Source organism: Acipenser ruthenus, chromosome 37, assembly GCF_902713425.1.
Source record: "Acipenser ruthenus chromosome 37, fAciRut3.2 maternal haplotype, whole genome shotgun sequence".
Lineage (NCBI taxonomy): Eukaryota > Metazoa > Chordata > Actinopteri > Acipenseriformes > Acipenseridae > Acipenser > Acipenser ruthenus.
In genome coordinates, this window is record NC_081225.1 from 1704743 (window position 1) to 1722171 (window position 17429).

A 17429-nucleotide genomic window follows, 5' to 3' on the forward strand; every position below is an offset into this window, starting at 1 on the left:
CGCGTGCCTTATCAAATTAGCATCTCTGTATTGACTGAAATACCATGTTTCTGTTCAAAACCTCCGTGCTGTACGTGTAATTAACCCTTTCATGCATGAAATATTGACCATACCTCGGGGGGTGGGGAGTAGTCTTGACCACAATAAATGTTTTTTTTTCTATTGCTTTTATATGAGGTGGAAAAAATGGCATCCTCGTAAGCGTTTGTCACGCATTTGCTTGTCAGACCTCCATAGGAGGGTGCCATGCATGAGAAAGGGTTTATGAGGTTTCAGTTAATTCCTATCAATTCCAGTGCCTCCAAAATAAAGGACAAGGGTATAGAAGATGGGGATTTAGCCTTTAAAATATTTCTGGAAGTAGTTTCACCTTTTAATGGAACTAGCATGGAGGGTATAGTTGCAGAAATGTGTCTGTCCCCTTCAGATGCACAAGGAATTGAGCGCTTCAATATCACGAGGAGGAATGACCAGGTCCAACCTGTTAGTAAACCCTGTTTCATGCACCTTATTGCAAAAATAAGAACGTTAGCATCATTTCAAATGTGGGACATCTGTCCCTTGTACCTGAAGGGCTATTGCCACATAATAAATACAGTGCCTTGCAAAAGTATTCAGACCCCTGACCAATTCTCTCATATTACTGAATTACAAACGGTACATTGAAATTTCGTTCGGTTTGATATTTTATTTTAAAATACTGAAACTCAAAATCAGTTATTGTAAGGTGACATTGGTTTTATGTTGGGAAATATTTTTAACAAAAATAAATATCACACCAGCAAGCATGCAGATTACACCTAACCGCAGCCAGGTAGGTACAATTAACCTTCATTTATACCCGTTTAAAAAGAATCAAAGATGCGGGTTGCTGTAGAAAGTATTTCTGTGTCAGATGTTTTTTGTAAAATTGTATTTTATATTGAGATGTGCCACTAAACTACACAGCTGTCTACACTGGCTCTCCTAAATATATTAATATACGTGTAATTTCCGGGCGTAAAAAACATACTGAAATAAAATGGCAAGCTCCGTGACGATGATGGTTTTCACTATGCTCCGAAAAGCAAAATACGTTTATATAAATATACACGAAAATCTGTAATACATAACATTACAGATACATACAGTAAAGTATAGTGAACCGCTGTCTTTATTTCTGATAGAACGATATTCGAGTGGAACTCAGTTCTGTTCTGTGTATGGTGAGATGAATCGGGCGCAGCGCCCCTAGCGGTATGTCTTATGAATGACACGCTGGCTGATGAAATCTTGCTATTAGTTTGCATTTGGGCTCCCAGTCTAGGCTTGTAATTTCTCCCGGGCAGTCATGCTGTATTCAATCCAGAACCTCGAGTTTACACATGACTTTCAAATATCCTCTTAATTAACTTTAAGGAACTGCCAACCGTGTCTTATTACCTACAATTATTTACTGAAACAGCTGCCACGTGTGTGCTTTGTAATGAGAAGTACGCAGCTAAGATTGAAACATTAGACCAGCGATCGAGATGTGCCATGTTTTCAGTGACTCAACAAACCTCAGTTTTATATATATATATATATATATATATATATATATATATATAGATATATAATTTCTTAGCAGACGCCCTTATCCAGGGCGACTTACATTATACAGATATCACATTATTTATTTATTTTTTTACATACAATTACCCATTTATACAGTTGGGTTTTTACTGGAGCAATCTAGGTAAAGTACTTTGCTCAAGGGTACAGCAGCAGTGTCCCCCACCTGGGATTGAACCCACGACCCTCCGGTCAAGAGTCCAGAGCCCTAACCACTACTCCACACTGCTGCCCATATCAAGAGTAAATCAGGTCCTTGGTCTCTTTGCTGTTCCTCGTCAAGAGGACAGCTTGCAGTAAACATTACTGTTGTTACCGTGCCTTTTCATACAGTCACTAACATTCAAGTGCTGCAAATCAATCAGTCCTGTATACAGCCATGCAATACAACGCAATGTGTACTGTTAGTCCTTCAGTGCTTAAGGAGTTCAGTGTTTTAATGCAGACTCCACACACACTAGCTTAGCATAGTGGTTCTCAATTCTAATTCTGGGGGACCACTGCCCTGCTGGTATTTGTTCAATTAAGGGTTCAATTAAGTAATTGAGAGCTTGGTTGGAATAAAAACCAGCAGGGCAGTGGTACCCCAGGACCAGGGCTGAGAACCACTGGCTTAGCACACGACCTCTCCTCTTCCCTCTCCCTCTCTCTTTTTTCCTCTTGAATTTGTTACATAAAAATTGTACCTTTTGTTTTGATATTAAAAATAGAATTGTTGATATAAAAAGAATGTGAGAATTAAATGTCCTGCACTTGGAAATAGTGAACTAACACAAGACTGAATAATTTGGATAGCGCTCCATTTTGAGTGGCATAAATAAGTATTTAATTAATATGAAGTTTAGTTACATGTTTATAAACAGTCAATAGATATGCCATACATGTGTGTGTCTATCATTAGACTGTGATTGGAGCTCATATTTCATATGCATGTGGACTGTGTTTTTTGAGACTTGGTAGTTTCCTGCACCTTTAAAAAGACTGGTATGCAAAGCTACATTAATATCAATAATTATATTAAATGCCAAAATGGCTTGCCGTTGGTGTCATGTGCCTGTGAGCCCGTGGTATGAAATGCAGAACTCAAAGCAGAAACTAACCACAAGGTCTGTTTTTGCCTGGAGAGATGACTTCAAATAGTGGCAAACATCCCAAACACAAATGCTATTTAACAAGTGAATGCTTGACTTTTAAGTGTCTCATGACCCAGGCATGTGTTTTTTTTGTTTTTGTTTGTTTTTTTTTAAAAGAAACTGTTTGACAAGCTTGACTGAAAATGTAGCATTCATTACTGTCCATGCTGGATATGATATGGAGTTATTATTATAGCATGTTCTGCCACCATTGTTTATGTTGCACGCTACGGCATAGCTACAGAAGTGTGTGTCTTTACCTTAAAATGACGATCATTTATTTTAGCTGCTTGTTTTTACAAACACAAAATACTGTTCTCATCCACAAATACTAAGATCGTTGATGCACCATAACATAAAGTCGAAATACTGGTAGTCAATAATATATATATATATATATATATATATATATATATATATATATATATATATATATATATATATACACACACACAAAATTGATACTGTGCTGCATTGAGAAAAATATATATATTGTACCGATCTCTGTTAACGCAGCCAGGCGCATCACACAGGGCGAGGCAATTCACACACAGACGAATGGCGGGCGCAAACCGGCTGTTTTGCACAGCGGTATCGGTGCTATGCTTTATGCGAAAGGTCCCGGGTTCGGGTTCGCGCCCGCCCTCCGCCTGTGTGTCGAATCGCCTCGCCCTGTGTGATGCGCCTGCCTGTGTTAATAAGAAACTTCTGCTACAAATCACGGATTACTGTATATCCCGGTAGCCGTTCTGAGTGCAGGCTACAGTTCCATATAATCTATTTATAGTGTCACATTATTTCCGTGTATGCCTTTTATCTCAATAGTAATAAATAATAATAATCATACTAATAATTTGTCATTTAGCAAGCCAAATCGGAGTAGTAACAAGCATTCAACCATCTTTGGCGTGTTACTGAATTATATATAGTCTTGCCAAACAAGCATTGCGCCACATTTTAGGCCTGCTTTACATATTACCCATTTATACAGTTGGGTTTTTACTGGAGCAATCTAGGTAAAGTACCTTGCTCAAGGGTATTGCAGCAGTGTCCCCCACCTGGGACTGAACCCACGACCATCCGGTCCAGAGCCCTAACCACTACTCCACACTGCTGCCCATATATATATATATATATATATATATATATATATATATATATATATATATATATATATATATTAAATAACTAAGCACTATATAACAATATCATAAAATAATTTGTAACAGCAAGACCTTTGTAACTAATTTGCTTCAGTGGGTACTGGCGGTCCTTGTCGTGCGTCACGGGCAGTGGCGACGCGTAGGGGGGGAGGCGGGGGGGGGCACGTCTGCGTGCCTCGCCCCCCACCAGATTTCTGCAAGGCAATGCTTCGCCACTGCGTTAGGATCGTTCACACTGAAATATGTGTAAGAAATAAAGAAATTGCAATATTGTTTTATGTTTTCGCTTCCCATTCTAGTCTAGCTGTGTGTTCACACAGGACGCGGGGCGGGCGGTGCGGATTTTTCTTTTCGCTCACGGAGCGAACTTTTTATGTACCGCGTTTCTATCAGCCAATGAGAATACATAAGCAAGCTGCACTCTCTGAACCCCACACAGATGCATGTAACGCACAGGCTATGATTACTGTATAGGCTATGTGAGACACTTTCTTCAAATGTCTGTGCAGAATTCTGAATTCTGTAATAATTTCTGTGATCGTAGAATTGGGGAATCCTGTTGGGATTGGTGATTAAACCTGTTCGTTTATGATTAAAAAATAGTGTTGAATGTAAAGATGTAAGCAAAATAAAGCAAGCGAGTAGAAAACGTTCTTATTACGCACTGTTTCAAACATGCTAACATTGTGACAATTACATATAGTTAAATATTGAACACTTGATTTGATATGTTTGATGTTTATAAATAAGGGTTAAATTAACGTTTGGGGAGGGGGGGTCCACGATAAGGTCCTGCAATGGGACCCATCTTCCTCTTCCTCCGCCACTGCAGGGAGAGGATCACTCAGCGTGATCTGGCACCGTGTCCGCTCGTAGTTACTTTATCTCATATAAGCAATGCACACCGCTTTTACACTTTACAGTACAAACGGATGCGCAACGTGACGTAACACTGAGCGAAAGACGCGAAGTAGCCTATGGCCTGACAGCTATAGGGGAAAGGGAAAAAAAATTCAAAAATTAGCTATTTGTTTTGGTCGCCCTAATTTTTCTAAACGGCAGAAAACTGTTGATGAACCGTCTGAAGACAGCAAACTAGCAGCTATACCACCGGCAGTCCTGCGCCAGTCAAACGGTAATTAAATTAGTCAGGATTTGTGAGATTAAATAAAATGGTTTGCTTGGCTTTGAACACAACATGTTAGTTAACAGAAATGAACAACCGTAAATACGAATGGAATTATATAGAGTTATTTGTATTTATTTTCATAATGTGAAATTGAAAAATGATGTTAAGTCAAGTCCTTTGCTTCGTATTTCCTTTTTCGTTTTTAAACGGAAGTGTTCTGAACTGAATCTCTCTTTTTAACTATTTTGCACAACAGTGTATTTGGTTATTGGATCTTCTGTTAAAAAAAAATGTTCTTTATTTTTCGAAAATAAAACGTCAATGCACAAACAAGAAATCAGGTTGCCTGCATCACTGTGATTACTCACCTTAAAAAAAGTTACAATTTCCGTCCCCTACCGAAAAAAAATCCTGGCTGCGCCACTGCTGCCAGGGTTTATTATTTTAAAAATAATATATATATATATATATATATATATATATATATATATATATATATATATTCGTTATAGAGAATATGTAAGTGCGCAGTTTATTTCAAACTGTCAGACCTTAATAACATCACCAAAGTGTGTCTAAGACCCTTCACCGTTATATTTGTTCTCGTGTGAGACTTTCACTTTTTCAGTCAGCGAAAATATGTTCTAAAAAACGGAGTGAATTTGACGTAGCCCTGTTAAAACAGCAAAAAGACAGCTACGTTTGGAGTTTTTTTTTTTCTACAGGAAAATAGCTAAACCACCAACGCCAGAGACATCAACAGAAACCGAACCGGATTCTTCTGCAGTTCAGAATGTTATTCACAGCAAGACAGCGTGACGATTTCAAACGGTCAGGCTAGTGCAGGTGCAGCTCACGATAATAGAGACCCTTGCAGGTAAAGTGTTGTTTGCAATTCTCTCGATTGTGACAAACCGGCGAAGAACTGTTTGTGATGACAGATCTAAAGCTAGCTTAAAAATGGTTAAAATCGGGCATCCGGTTTGAGCACGGTTTCGTTAGTTCCACGAGTCACGGGGCATGCTTTTGAAACAGTACTGTCTGAAACTGTCTGCCAACAAAAGTGACGCTGAAAAATAATTATAAAAACAGTATTGCGGAAGAGAAGTTTTGCATTCAGAAGTGTTGCTTTTAAAGTTTAACCAGGGATTGAAATTAGAGTCCCATTGCATAGCAGTTTGACCCAGATATACCTGAGCTTGTTACCTGTACACTGTGGCTAATCAAGCACATATTAAAACCTGGAAAAACTGCTATACAATAGGAGTCTTGCTTCCATCCCTGGTTTAACGCTGGTATTTTTTATACGTTATAGTGTCCCACACTTGTCTTCAGCCGCTGTAGTAGAGGAGGTTATTTGAATATATTACATTTTTACAAGCATTACCATATGGATTTGAGAAAAATTCTCTCATTATTTATGTATTTAGTATTTAAAATATCCAATGAACGTTTCATTCATACAGCAGTGTGGAGTAGTGGTTAGGGCTCTGGACTCTTGACTGGAGGGTCTCTTGACTGGAAGGTCGTGCTGTACCCTTGAGCAAGGTACTTTACCTAGATTGCTCCAGTAAAAACTGTATAAATGGGTAATTGTATGTAAAAATAATGTGATATCATGTAACAATTGTAAGTCGCCCTGGATAAGGGCGTCTGCTAAGAAATGAATAACACAACCTTTTTTTTCGTGGCTTACAAACAGATGGACGAAAAAAATGCTTTCAGTTCTGGGAACAATTTTTCTATGAAGATAACAGGGATGGAAATAAGACTCCTGTTGCATCGGAGCTTGATCCATTCCTGGTTTTACTACGGCACACCTTTTTTTTACACAAGCCATTTGTGGTGCAGTGCACTTTTAAGCCGCTAGAAGGCAGTAAAAATAAATATTAAAACACACAGGCAGACCATAGAATATCCTTTGTGATTTTTTTTTTCACTCTTGCTGTGTAACCTGGAAGCAGCGACGCTAAAAACATCCGGCTGTATCAACTGTAACACACATTGCACAGCAGATGAATTAACAATATGAGCTGACATAACAAGCCGGCCACATCACAGTACACAGCTACAGAGTCCAACGTCTTAAATTCTATTTAAAATACCTTTGTTTAAATATGTATTTTTTAAATATGTTTTTCCTCTTTTTAAAATGAATAAACACACGGACACGCGTTGATTATGTCTCATACTACACTGTGCACGGTGACACTTGCATTCCGCAGTTTAAATTCTCCGTGTTTAATTCGAGCAGTGAGATTATTCACACTGAGCGGCTCAGTTTGCACTAACATGCCTGTTCGGGGTTCATTATTATTATTATTTTTCCAGAAACGGTTGTCGTACAGATTGAACGCTAGACCCGAAGTGACGGGGTCCTTTTCGGGGCAGAGCAGACATTTCTCTGGGTTTTCTATTCTTCGGACCGGACCCGGTTCGGAAATGAAGGAACATCCGCCTGTCAAACGCGTTTGCAACTCGAAACTGGGTTCCCGGCTCACCGATACCGACCAGGACAGCGGTTCGAGCCGGCTCAAAAGGGTGTCAATTGAAGGAAACATTGGTAAGTATTATTATTATTATTATTATTATTATTATTATTATTATTATTATTATTATTATTATTATTATTCACAATTATAAGAATTGTATTTTATAAGTCCATAGTGTAGCGTGCACGGGGGAAGGCAGCAGCAGGGCTGGTAGGTGACGTAATCACACACAGGGACATAAGCCCGATATACTCTCCTTATTACACATTTAAATAACAGAATATAATGGGAATCAATCTGTACAACCTCCTGATAATAATAATAATAATAATAATAATGAAGGTTAGAAATTAGCAGTTGCTCTTGCCTCCCCGATTCATTTGTTAACTATCCTGTTATTTATTTTTGTATTGTTTATTATGTGTTTATTTAGCAGACGCCTTGATCCAAGGCGACTTACAGAGACTAGGGTGTGTGAACTATGCATCAGCTGCAGAGTCAGTTACAACTGACCCGAAAGACGGAGCACAAGGAGGTTAAGTGACTTGCTCAGGGTCACACAATGAGTCAGTGGCTGAGGTGGGATTTGAACCGGGGACCGCCTGGTTACAAGCCCCTTTTCTTTAACCACTGGACCACACAGCCTCCTATTGTTTTGTTAACGGGTATAACATAATGTTTATATAATAATATCGTTCCTTCGACATAGCTGGACAGGACCGCTAGGGGGCATCGTTTAATCAGTTATCGATCTTGTTTTTCTAGCCGTCGGGAAGTCCACCTTTGTCCGCCTGCTTAAGAAGGTGGAGAAACAGTGGGAAGTGATTCCAGAGCCCCTGAGCAAGTGGCAGAATCTTCAGATCTGCGAGTCCAGGGAGGTGAGCGAAAGGGAGATTAGCACAGGGCTGCGCTGCAGCACCTCGGAGAGGGGTATAGCTTCAGAACGAAGGCTCCCACAGCGCAGCTGCCACAGGGCTGCACTGCTACACCTCGGAGAGGGGTATAGCTTCAGAACGAAGGCTCCCACAGCGTGCTACAGGGCTGTGCTGGAACACCTCAGAGAGGGGTATAGCTTCAGAACGAAGGCTCCCACAGCGTAGCTGCCACAGGGCTGTGCTGCTGCACCTCTGAGAGGGGTATAGCTTCAGAACGAAGGCTCCCACAGCGTAGCTGCCACAGGGCTGTGCTGGAACACCTCGGAGAGGGGTATAGCTTCAGAACGAAGGCTCCCACAGCGTAGCTGCCACAGGGCTGTGCTGGAACACCTCGGAGAGGGGTATAGCTTCAGAACGAAGGCTCCCACAGTGTAGCTGCCACAGGGCTGTGCTGCAACATCTCCGGACGGTTTTTCAAAACTTTAGAAACTTTTGAAACTTTTCTGGATAACAGTGATCCGGATTTTTGTAATCCAATATTTTGTGATCGAGATTACTTTTATCTGGATCGTTCTGATCTGGTTTTTCAAAACATGTCGCTGTTGGATTACATTTATCCAGATTACAAGTAATTACGATTACGAAATCTGTTTTTCTAAAAGTAATTTAAATCTCAAAATATCTTGTCTCCCTTTCTCCCCTAACTCTTCTTTACCTCTCACCCCGCTCTCATCTCCCTCCCCTCCCCACCCCACTTGCCTTCCCTACCCACCTGTCCCCTTCTCCCCCTTTCCCCTCACCCCTGCCCTCTTTCTCATTCTCCTCTTTTCCATCCCTGTCCCTGACCCTCTCCCCTCCCCTTCCCCCTCTCCCTTCCCCACCTCCTCTCCTCTGCTCTCCCTCTCCCCTCCCCTCTCCCTTTCCCACCTCTTCTCCTCTGCTCTCCCTCTCCCCTCCCCTTGTCCCTCTCCCTTTCCCACCTCCTCTCCTCTGCTCTCCCTCTCCCCTCCCCTTCTCCCTCTCCCTTCCCCACCTCCTCTCCTCTGCTCTCCCTCTCCCCTCCCCTCCCCCTTTCCCACCTCCTCTCCTCTGCTCTCCCTCTCCCCTCCCCTTCTCCCTCTCCCTTCCCCACCTCCTCTCCTCTGCTCTCCCTCTCCCCTCCCCTCCCCTCTCCCTTTCCCACCTCCTCTCCTCTGCTCTCCCTCTCCCCTCCCCTTGTCCCTCTCCCTTTCCCACCTCCTCTCCTGTGCTCTCCCTCTCCCCTCCCCTTCTCCCTCTCCCTTCCCCACCTCCTCTCCTCTGCTCTCCCTCTCCCCTCCCCTCCCCTCTCCCTTTCCCACCTCCTCTCCTCTGCTCTCCCTCTCCCCTCCCCTCCCCTCTCCCTTTCCCACCTCCTCTCCTCTGCTCTCCCTCTCCCCTCCCCTTCCCCTCTCCCTTTCCCACCTCCTCTTCTGTGCTCTCCCTCTCCCCTCCCCTCTCCCTTTTCCTTCCCACCTCCTCTCCTCCCCTCTCCCTCTCTCTCAGGGGGTGTCGGGCTCCCAGCAGAGCGTCAGTAACCTGCTGCAGATCATGTACCAAGACCCCACCCGCTGGTCCTACACCTTCCAGAGCTTCTCCTGCATGAGCCGCCTCCGAGCCCAGCTGGAGGCTCCTCCGCCCAGCCTGCTGGAGCTCGAGAGGCCGCTGCAGATCTTCGAGCGCTCTGTCTACAGCGACAGGTAAACCCTTCACACTGCACACTATACACTGCACACTGCATATTATACACTGTACACTGCACACTATACACTGCACACTCCACACTACACTGTACACTATACACTGCTCACTCCACACTATACACTGCACACTATACACTGCACACTATACACTGTACACTATACACTACACTATTCACTGCACACTCCACACTGCACACTATACACTGCACACTATACACTGCACACTATACACTGTACACTATACACTGTACACTATACACTACACTATACACTGCACACTCCACATTGCACACTATACACTGCACACTATACACTGCACACTATACACTGTACACTATACACTACACTATACACTGCACACTCCACACTGCACACTATACACTGTACACTATACACTGCACACTGCACACTTTACACTCCACACTATACACTGCACACTATACACTACATTGCACACTCCACACTATACACTGCACACTATACACTACACTGTACACTCCACACTATACACTCCACACTATACACTGCACACTCCACACTATACACTGCACACTATACACTACACTGCACACACCACACTATACACTGCACACTCCACACTATACACTCCACACTATACACTGCACACTCCACACTATACACTGCACACTCCACACTACACTGCACACTCCACACTATACACTGCACACTCCACGCTATACACTGCACTCTCCACACTATACACTGTACACTATACACTGCACACACCCAACACATCACACTATACGCTGCACACACCCAGCACTGCACACTGCACACGCCCAGCAAGCACACTATGCACTGCACACTATGCACTGCACACTGCACAGCTGGCACGAGGAGTGGCTCATTGAGAAAACCGCACCGTGAGTCAATACCCAGGGACCAAACAACAACATAGAATTCCTTAAAGGATTTCTTGCCCCCGTAAGGATTACAGTTTTCCTCATGTTGCTTTGGCAGAGGGAGCCCTGGAGATCAGAGTAAGGTGGGGTGTCCGTTTGTAAGATCCTTGGCAGGGCTGAGATATGACACTTTGTTTGCAGGAGCCCGGATGTAGCCAATATGTTAAAAATGCTGGCCGTTTAATAAAGGGGGGGTCGCTAGACAATATAAAGCACAACCCTGTGATTGCAACCACTGACACCCTACTTTATCTGGATCCCCGGGGGTCCCCCTATCAAAGCACCATGCTCGCTGTCTCTGCCTGCAGGTATGTGTTTGCAGTGAGCCTGTTTGAGCTGGGCTGATTGTCTCTGCCTCCAGGTATGTGTTTGCAGTGAGCCTGTTTGAGCTGGGCTGATTGTCTCTGCCTGCAGGTATGTGTTTGCAGTGTCTCCTGTTTGAGCTGGGCTGATTGCCTCTGCCTGCAGGTATGTGTTTGCAGTGTCTCCTGTTTGAGCTGGGCTGATTGTCTCTGCCTGCAGGTATGTGTTTGCAGTGAGCCTGTTTGAGCTGGGCTGATTGTCTCTGCCTGCAGGTATGTGTTTGCAGTGAGCCTGTTTGAGCTGGGCTGATTGTCTCTGCCTGCAGGTATGTGTTTGCAGTGTCTCCTGTTTGAGCTGGGCTGATTGTCTCTGCCTGCAGGTATGTGTTTGCAGTTTCTCCTGTTTGAGCTGGGCTGATTGCCTCTGCCTGCAGGTATGTGTTTGCAGTGAACCTGTTTGAGATGGGCTGCATCAACGAGACAGAGTGGGCCATCTACCAGGATTGGCACAGCTTCCTGGTCCAGCAGTTCAGCAAGAAGATTGAACTGGAAGGCATCGTCTACCTGAGAGCAGATCCACAGGTACAGTGCTCACACCAGGCATGGGAATCAGACTCCTATTGCATAGCAGCTTCACCCATTCAAGGTTTTACTACAAGCTTGATTAGCCACAGTGTGTAGGTAAGAAGCTCAGGTGTGTCTGATTAAACTCATAGTGAAACCAGGAATGGATCACACTGCTCTGCAACAGGGCTCTTATTTTCATCCCTACACACACACACACACATAAAAGCATTACACAGGTACAGGGACTACACACACACACACACACTTGTTTATAGTTTATGAGGACTTTGCGATACAGATTTACAGTTCTAAACTCTAGAGGGGCATGGGGATTAACTCAATGAGTGCTGGGGCACAAGTGAATATATCGTTCAAAATATATATGTTCAAATATTAGGGGGGCACAGGATATAAAGTATAAATGACAATTTTGTCTGTGTGTGTGTGTGTGTTTGAATTGACAGTGTGTGTGTGTGTGTGTGTGTGTTTGAATTGACTGTGTGTGTGTGTGTTTGAATTGCCTGTGTGTGTGTGTGTGTTTGAATTGACTGTGTGTGTGTGTGTTTGAATTGACTGTGTGTGTGTGTGTGTTTGAATTGACTGTGTGTGTGTTTGAATTGACTGTGTGTGTGTGTGTGTGTGTGCGTTTGTTTGAATTGACAGTGTGTGTGTGTGTGTGTTAGAATTGACTGTGTGTGTGTGTTTGAATTGACTGTGTGTGTGTGTGTTTGAATTGACTGTGTGTGTTTGAATTGACAGTGTGTGTGTGTGTGTGTTTGAATTGACTGTGTGTGTGTGTTTGAATTGACAGTGTGTGTTTGAATTGACTGTGTGTGTGTGTTTAAATTGACTGTGTGTGTGTGTTTGAATTGACTGTGTGTGTGTGTGTGTTTGAATTGACAGTGTGTGTGTGTTTGAATTGACAGTGTGTGTTTGAATTGACTGTGTGTGTGTGTTTAAATTGACTGTGTGTGTGTTTGAATTGACTGTGTGTTTGAATTGACTGTGTGTGTGTGTGTTTGACTTGACATTGACTGTGTGTTTGAATTGACAGTGTGTGTTTGAATTGACTGTGTGTGTGTGTTTGAATTGACAGTGTGTGTTTGAATTGACTGTGTGTGTGTGTGTTTGACTTGACAGTGTGTGTGTGTTTGAATTGACAGTGTGTTTGAATTGACTGTGTGTGTGTGTGTTTTGAATTGACTGTGTGTGTGTGTTTGAATTGACTGTGTGTGTGTTTGAATTGACTGTGTGTGTGTGTTTGAATTGACTGTGTGTGTGTTTGAATTGACTGTGTGTGTGTGTTTGAATTGACTCTGTGTGTGTGTGTTTGAATTGACTCTGTGTGTGTGTTTGAATTGACTCTGTGTGTGTGTGTGTGTGTGTTTGAATTGACAGTGTGTTTGAATTGACTCTGTGTGTGTGTGTGTGTGTGTTTGAATTGACAGTGTGTTTGAATTGACTCTGTGTGTGTGTGTGTGTGTGTTTGAATTGACAGTGTGTTTTGCCCGCTTTGTTGCAGAAGTGTCTGGAGCGGCTGGGCCGGAGAGCCAGACAGGAGGAGAGGAGTGTCGACCTGCAGTATCTGGAGAGACTGCACAGCCAGCATGAGGACTGGCTGATTGAGAAAACAACACCGTGAGTCAATAGAGCACTGCACACTGCACACTATATGCTGCACACTATACACTGCACACTATACACTGAACGCTGCACACTATATACTGCACACTATACACTGCACCCTGCACACTTTGCACTGCACGCTGCTCACTGCACACTATACACTGCATGCTGCACACTATACACTGCACACTGCACACTATACACTGCACACTACAACCCAGCATGAGAACTGGCTTATTGAGAAAACCACGCTGTGAGCACACTGCATTGCACACACACACGCACACTCACACACACACACACCCTGCACTCCACACACACACACCCCTGCACTCCGCACACACACTGCACTCCACACACACACACACTCACTCACACACACACGCACACACACACACTGCACTCCACACACAAACGCACTCACTCACACACACTCACACACACACACACCCTGCACTCCACACACACACACACTCACCCTGCACTCCACACACACACACTCACACACACTCACACACATTCACACACACACACACACACACACACCCCTGCACTCCACACACACACACACACACACCCCTGCACTACACACACACACACACACACACATTCACACACACATTCACACACACACACACACACACTCACACACTCACACACACACACACTCACACACACAGGTCTGCACACCCAGCCCTGTACTGCTTGTTTGTTCCAGGCTGCACTTCGATCACCTGAAGAGCACCCCAGTGCTGGTGCTGGATGTGAATGAGGAGTTTGAGCAGGACCAGGCCGTGCAGGAGAAGCTGGTGAAGCAGGTACTGCACAGCTGCACGGCTGCACTCAGCACTCCCATAGGGAAACACTGAAAACAGCTGGGAGAAAACAGCTGAAGCAGTTTTGGACACGTAATAAATATATTTGGAATTTTTCAGTTTATTTCCATTGCTTTATATGGGGGAAATGGCATCCTCATATGAGGTGATCATGCATTTGCTTGCTAGTCTTCCACATGTCCCCCAAAAAAACCCTTACAGGGCCGCTGTATGATGTTTTGTAAGCATGCAACCTTTCTGGACTGCTGTTAAAAAACCAGCAGCAATCTGGAACCCTTTCGTGAGTAACAAACACACAAAGCAATGGAAACAAACCTGTGCAGGATGCATGCAATCATTCGGAATGGTTCTTTGCTCCAGCATAGGATTTTTTTTAGATAACTGAGATCATTTACTGTATAATCTGTATAGGGCAGCAGTGTGGAGTAGTGGTTAGGGCTCTGGACTCTTGACCGGAGGGTCTCAGGTGGGGGACACTGCTGCTGTACCCTTGAGCAAGGTACTTTACCTAGATTGCTCCAGTAAAAACCCAACTGTATAAATGGGTAATTGTATGTAAAAATTATGTGATATCTTAACAATTGTAAGTCACCCTAGATAAAGGCGTCTGCTAAGAGATAAATAATAATAATAATAATAATAATCTAACTGGCTGCCAGCATGGGAATACATTGAGTTTTTTTTTTGCCTCACAAATTTGATAATCTCTGCTCTTTTCATTCTTGCTGTCTCTTAGGTGAAGAACTTCTTTGACAGTTTGTGGTTGCGAGTCTGACGACGCGGACCTGCCCAGGTTTTGGACGGGATACACACTCCCCTCCACTCAACTTTAGCTGACGATAGGGGAAACCTCATTCCCGTAATTCTCATTAGCATCGCAAGTCACGTCCCTATTGGACTCTATTACAGCAGCTACTTTTATAATGCAGAGAGTGTAGATCTCGCACTCAGGAGGTCAACGACAAAGCATTCGAAATGTTTCAACCGCAGCAGGTTCTCTAGAAACAGAGTAAGTGTGTTAAGATCAGGTTTTTGTGTCTTTAGTTTTAATGACTTATAATTATGGCTTCTGGTTTTCAGTGTTTTGCCCCGAGTCTTCTACTCCCCTTTAAAAATTCAATTGATACCTGTTGAGCCATTCGTGTATCTCAATCACACTAAGAAACGCTTTCATAGTCAGATCGATTTCATTTATGTTTTTTTTTTTTTTTTTTCCCCCTGTGAAACAACTAAATGGTCTTTTAAAATCTTAAGTCTTATTTTGTCAGTTCAAAGCAGAAGTGACTCCTCTTTATTAATGTAAGTACAGTCAGGCAGAACAATTGTAATAAAGTGTGTCTGGCTTCAAATACTTCATTTGCCTCGATAGCTTTGATAAAGATTAGCCGCTTCTCAACATGTCGCGATCTCGTTTGTACGTTCTGAAAAATGAAGTCTTGGCCGATTTTTTTAAAAACCCATTCAGCTGTTTCGCAGAAAGAAACCGTAAATTAAATCAATTTTACTATTGACACGTTTCTCAGCTGTGATTGAGAGACACAAAATGGGCTGTGTGGTCCAGTGGTTAAAGAAAAGGGCTTGTAATCAGGAGGTCCCTGGTTCAAATCCCACCTCAGCCACTGACTCATTGTGTGACCCTGAGCAAGTCACTTAACCTCCTTGTGCTCCGTCTTTCGGGCGAGACGTAGTTGTAAGTGACTCTGCAGCTGATGCATAGTTCACACACCCTAGTCTCTGTAAGTCACCTTGGATAAAGGCGTCTGCTAAATAAACAAATAATAATTAAAGGAGAGGAGAAAAGTCACACTAATCAGAAGCCCTACTGGTAATGTATTTGTAAGTGTTCGGAGCTACCGGTAATCAAGTTGAGAGTGTACTTTTTCTTGCACTCTTTCTGTGAGTGTGAGGAATACTCTCAACTTGGCTAGAGGTGGCTCCGAACACTTCGAAACATGCCTGTAACATTACCATTCCCTTAAACACAGGTTTTACTATAATATTGTGCTTCTGAGTGAATGGATGTGAAATTGCATTGGCAGTGCTGGCCTGTTTCATCGAACCCCGCTATGAGTTTCGTTTTTAAACTAGAGATCTGTGCTTCTTTAAAACTCTGGGATCGCTGGAGTTGTCATTATTTATAAATGGTACGCATCCCTCATTCCCCTACACCCTCTGCTCAGGATAGTAATCTGGGTGCTAGTGCATTTATTAAATAAAAACAATGTTTTGTGCATAGTCTTTTTTAATGTTTTTTTTTCCTTTGTACTGGATGAAACAATATTTTTGAAACTGAATTCAGCCCCTGTTAATTCATGTGGGTTTAATCACCTGGATTCATTCCATGCTCCTCTGTAATGAATGCTGTGGATCATATGTATAAGGCTGTGTGGTCCAGTGGTTAAAGAAAAGGGCTTGTAACCAGGAGGTCCCCGGTTCAAATCCCACCTCAGCCACTGACTCATTGTGTGACCCTGAGCAAGTCGCTTAACCTCCTTGTGCTCCGTCTTTCGGGTGAGACGTAGTTGTAAGTGACTCTGCAGCTGATGCATAGTTCACACACTCTAGTCTCTGTAAGTCACCTTGGATAAAGGCGTCTGCTAAATAAACAAATAATAATAATAAGACATGCATTCATTATGAATGAACACTTCTCACAATCCCCAGGTGGGGGAGCAAGAGGGTATGAATGCATGTCTTATGCACGCGATCCACAGCATTCATTACAGAGGAGCATGGAATGAATCCGGGTGATTAAACCCACATGAATTAACAGGGGGGGCTGAATTCACAATGAATGACTTCAGAACTCAGAGGAAACGCAGAAGATATTCTGGTGCTAATCCTGTGGGATTCAGACCGGGGGATTCGTTAGGAATTTGCAATTGTTAAGAAGATATTTATAAATAAATTAGCTTAAAGCTATGTGAAAAGAGACGTTCGTTTCAATACCCTGTGGAAAAATACAGAAATATAAATAAATACACAAAGACATCATGTTTGAGTGCAAAAAATAAATATAAAATTTATTAAAACACCCACCAGATTTCAAAGTTATCAGGACTATAATAA

The 17429-nt window shown here is 43.0% G+C and overlaps 1 protein-coding gene across 5 annotated transcripts; it reads left to right on the forward strand.

Moving 5' to 3' along the window:
* The first annotated feature begins 4880 nt into the window (after nt 1–4880).
* LOC117397873 (deoxycytidine kinase 2-like) lies at nt 4881–16595 on the forward strand. 5 transcript variants are annotated; one of them, XM_059008656.1, is made up of 10 exons: nt 4881–5024; nt 5744–5895; nt 7350–7581; nt 8276–8388; nt 9910–10103; nt 11766–11913; nt 13421–13536; nt 14243–14311; nt 14377–14432; nt 15097–16595. In XM_059008656.1, the coding sequence occupies exons 3-10, from the start codon at nt 7461–7463 to the stop codon at nt 15111–15113; spliced, it is 834 nt and encodes a 277-aa protein (XP_058864639.1). In that variant the 5' UTR covers nt 4881–5024; nt 5744–5895; nt 7350–7460; the 3' UTR covers nt 15114–16595. The 5 variants fall into 5 exon arrangements, with proteins under 5 accessions (XP_058864639.1, XP_058864638.1, XP_058864640.1 ...); XM_059008655.1 differs by lacking the exon at nt 5744–5895 and having other exon boundaries at nt 4913–5024; XM_059008653.1 differs by lacking the exons at nt 4881–5024; nt 5744–5895 and having other exon boundaries at nt 6938–7581.
* The last annotated feature ends 834 nt before the right edge of the window (nt 16596–17429 follow it).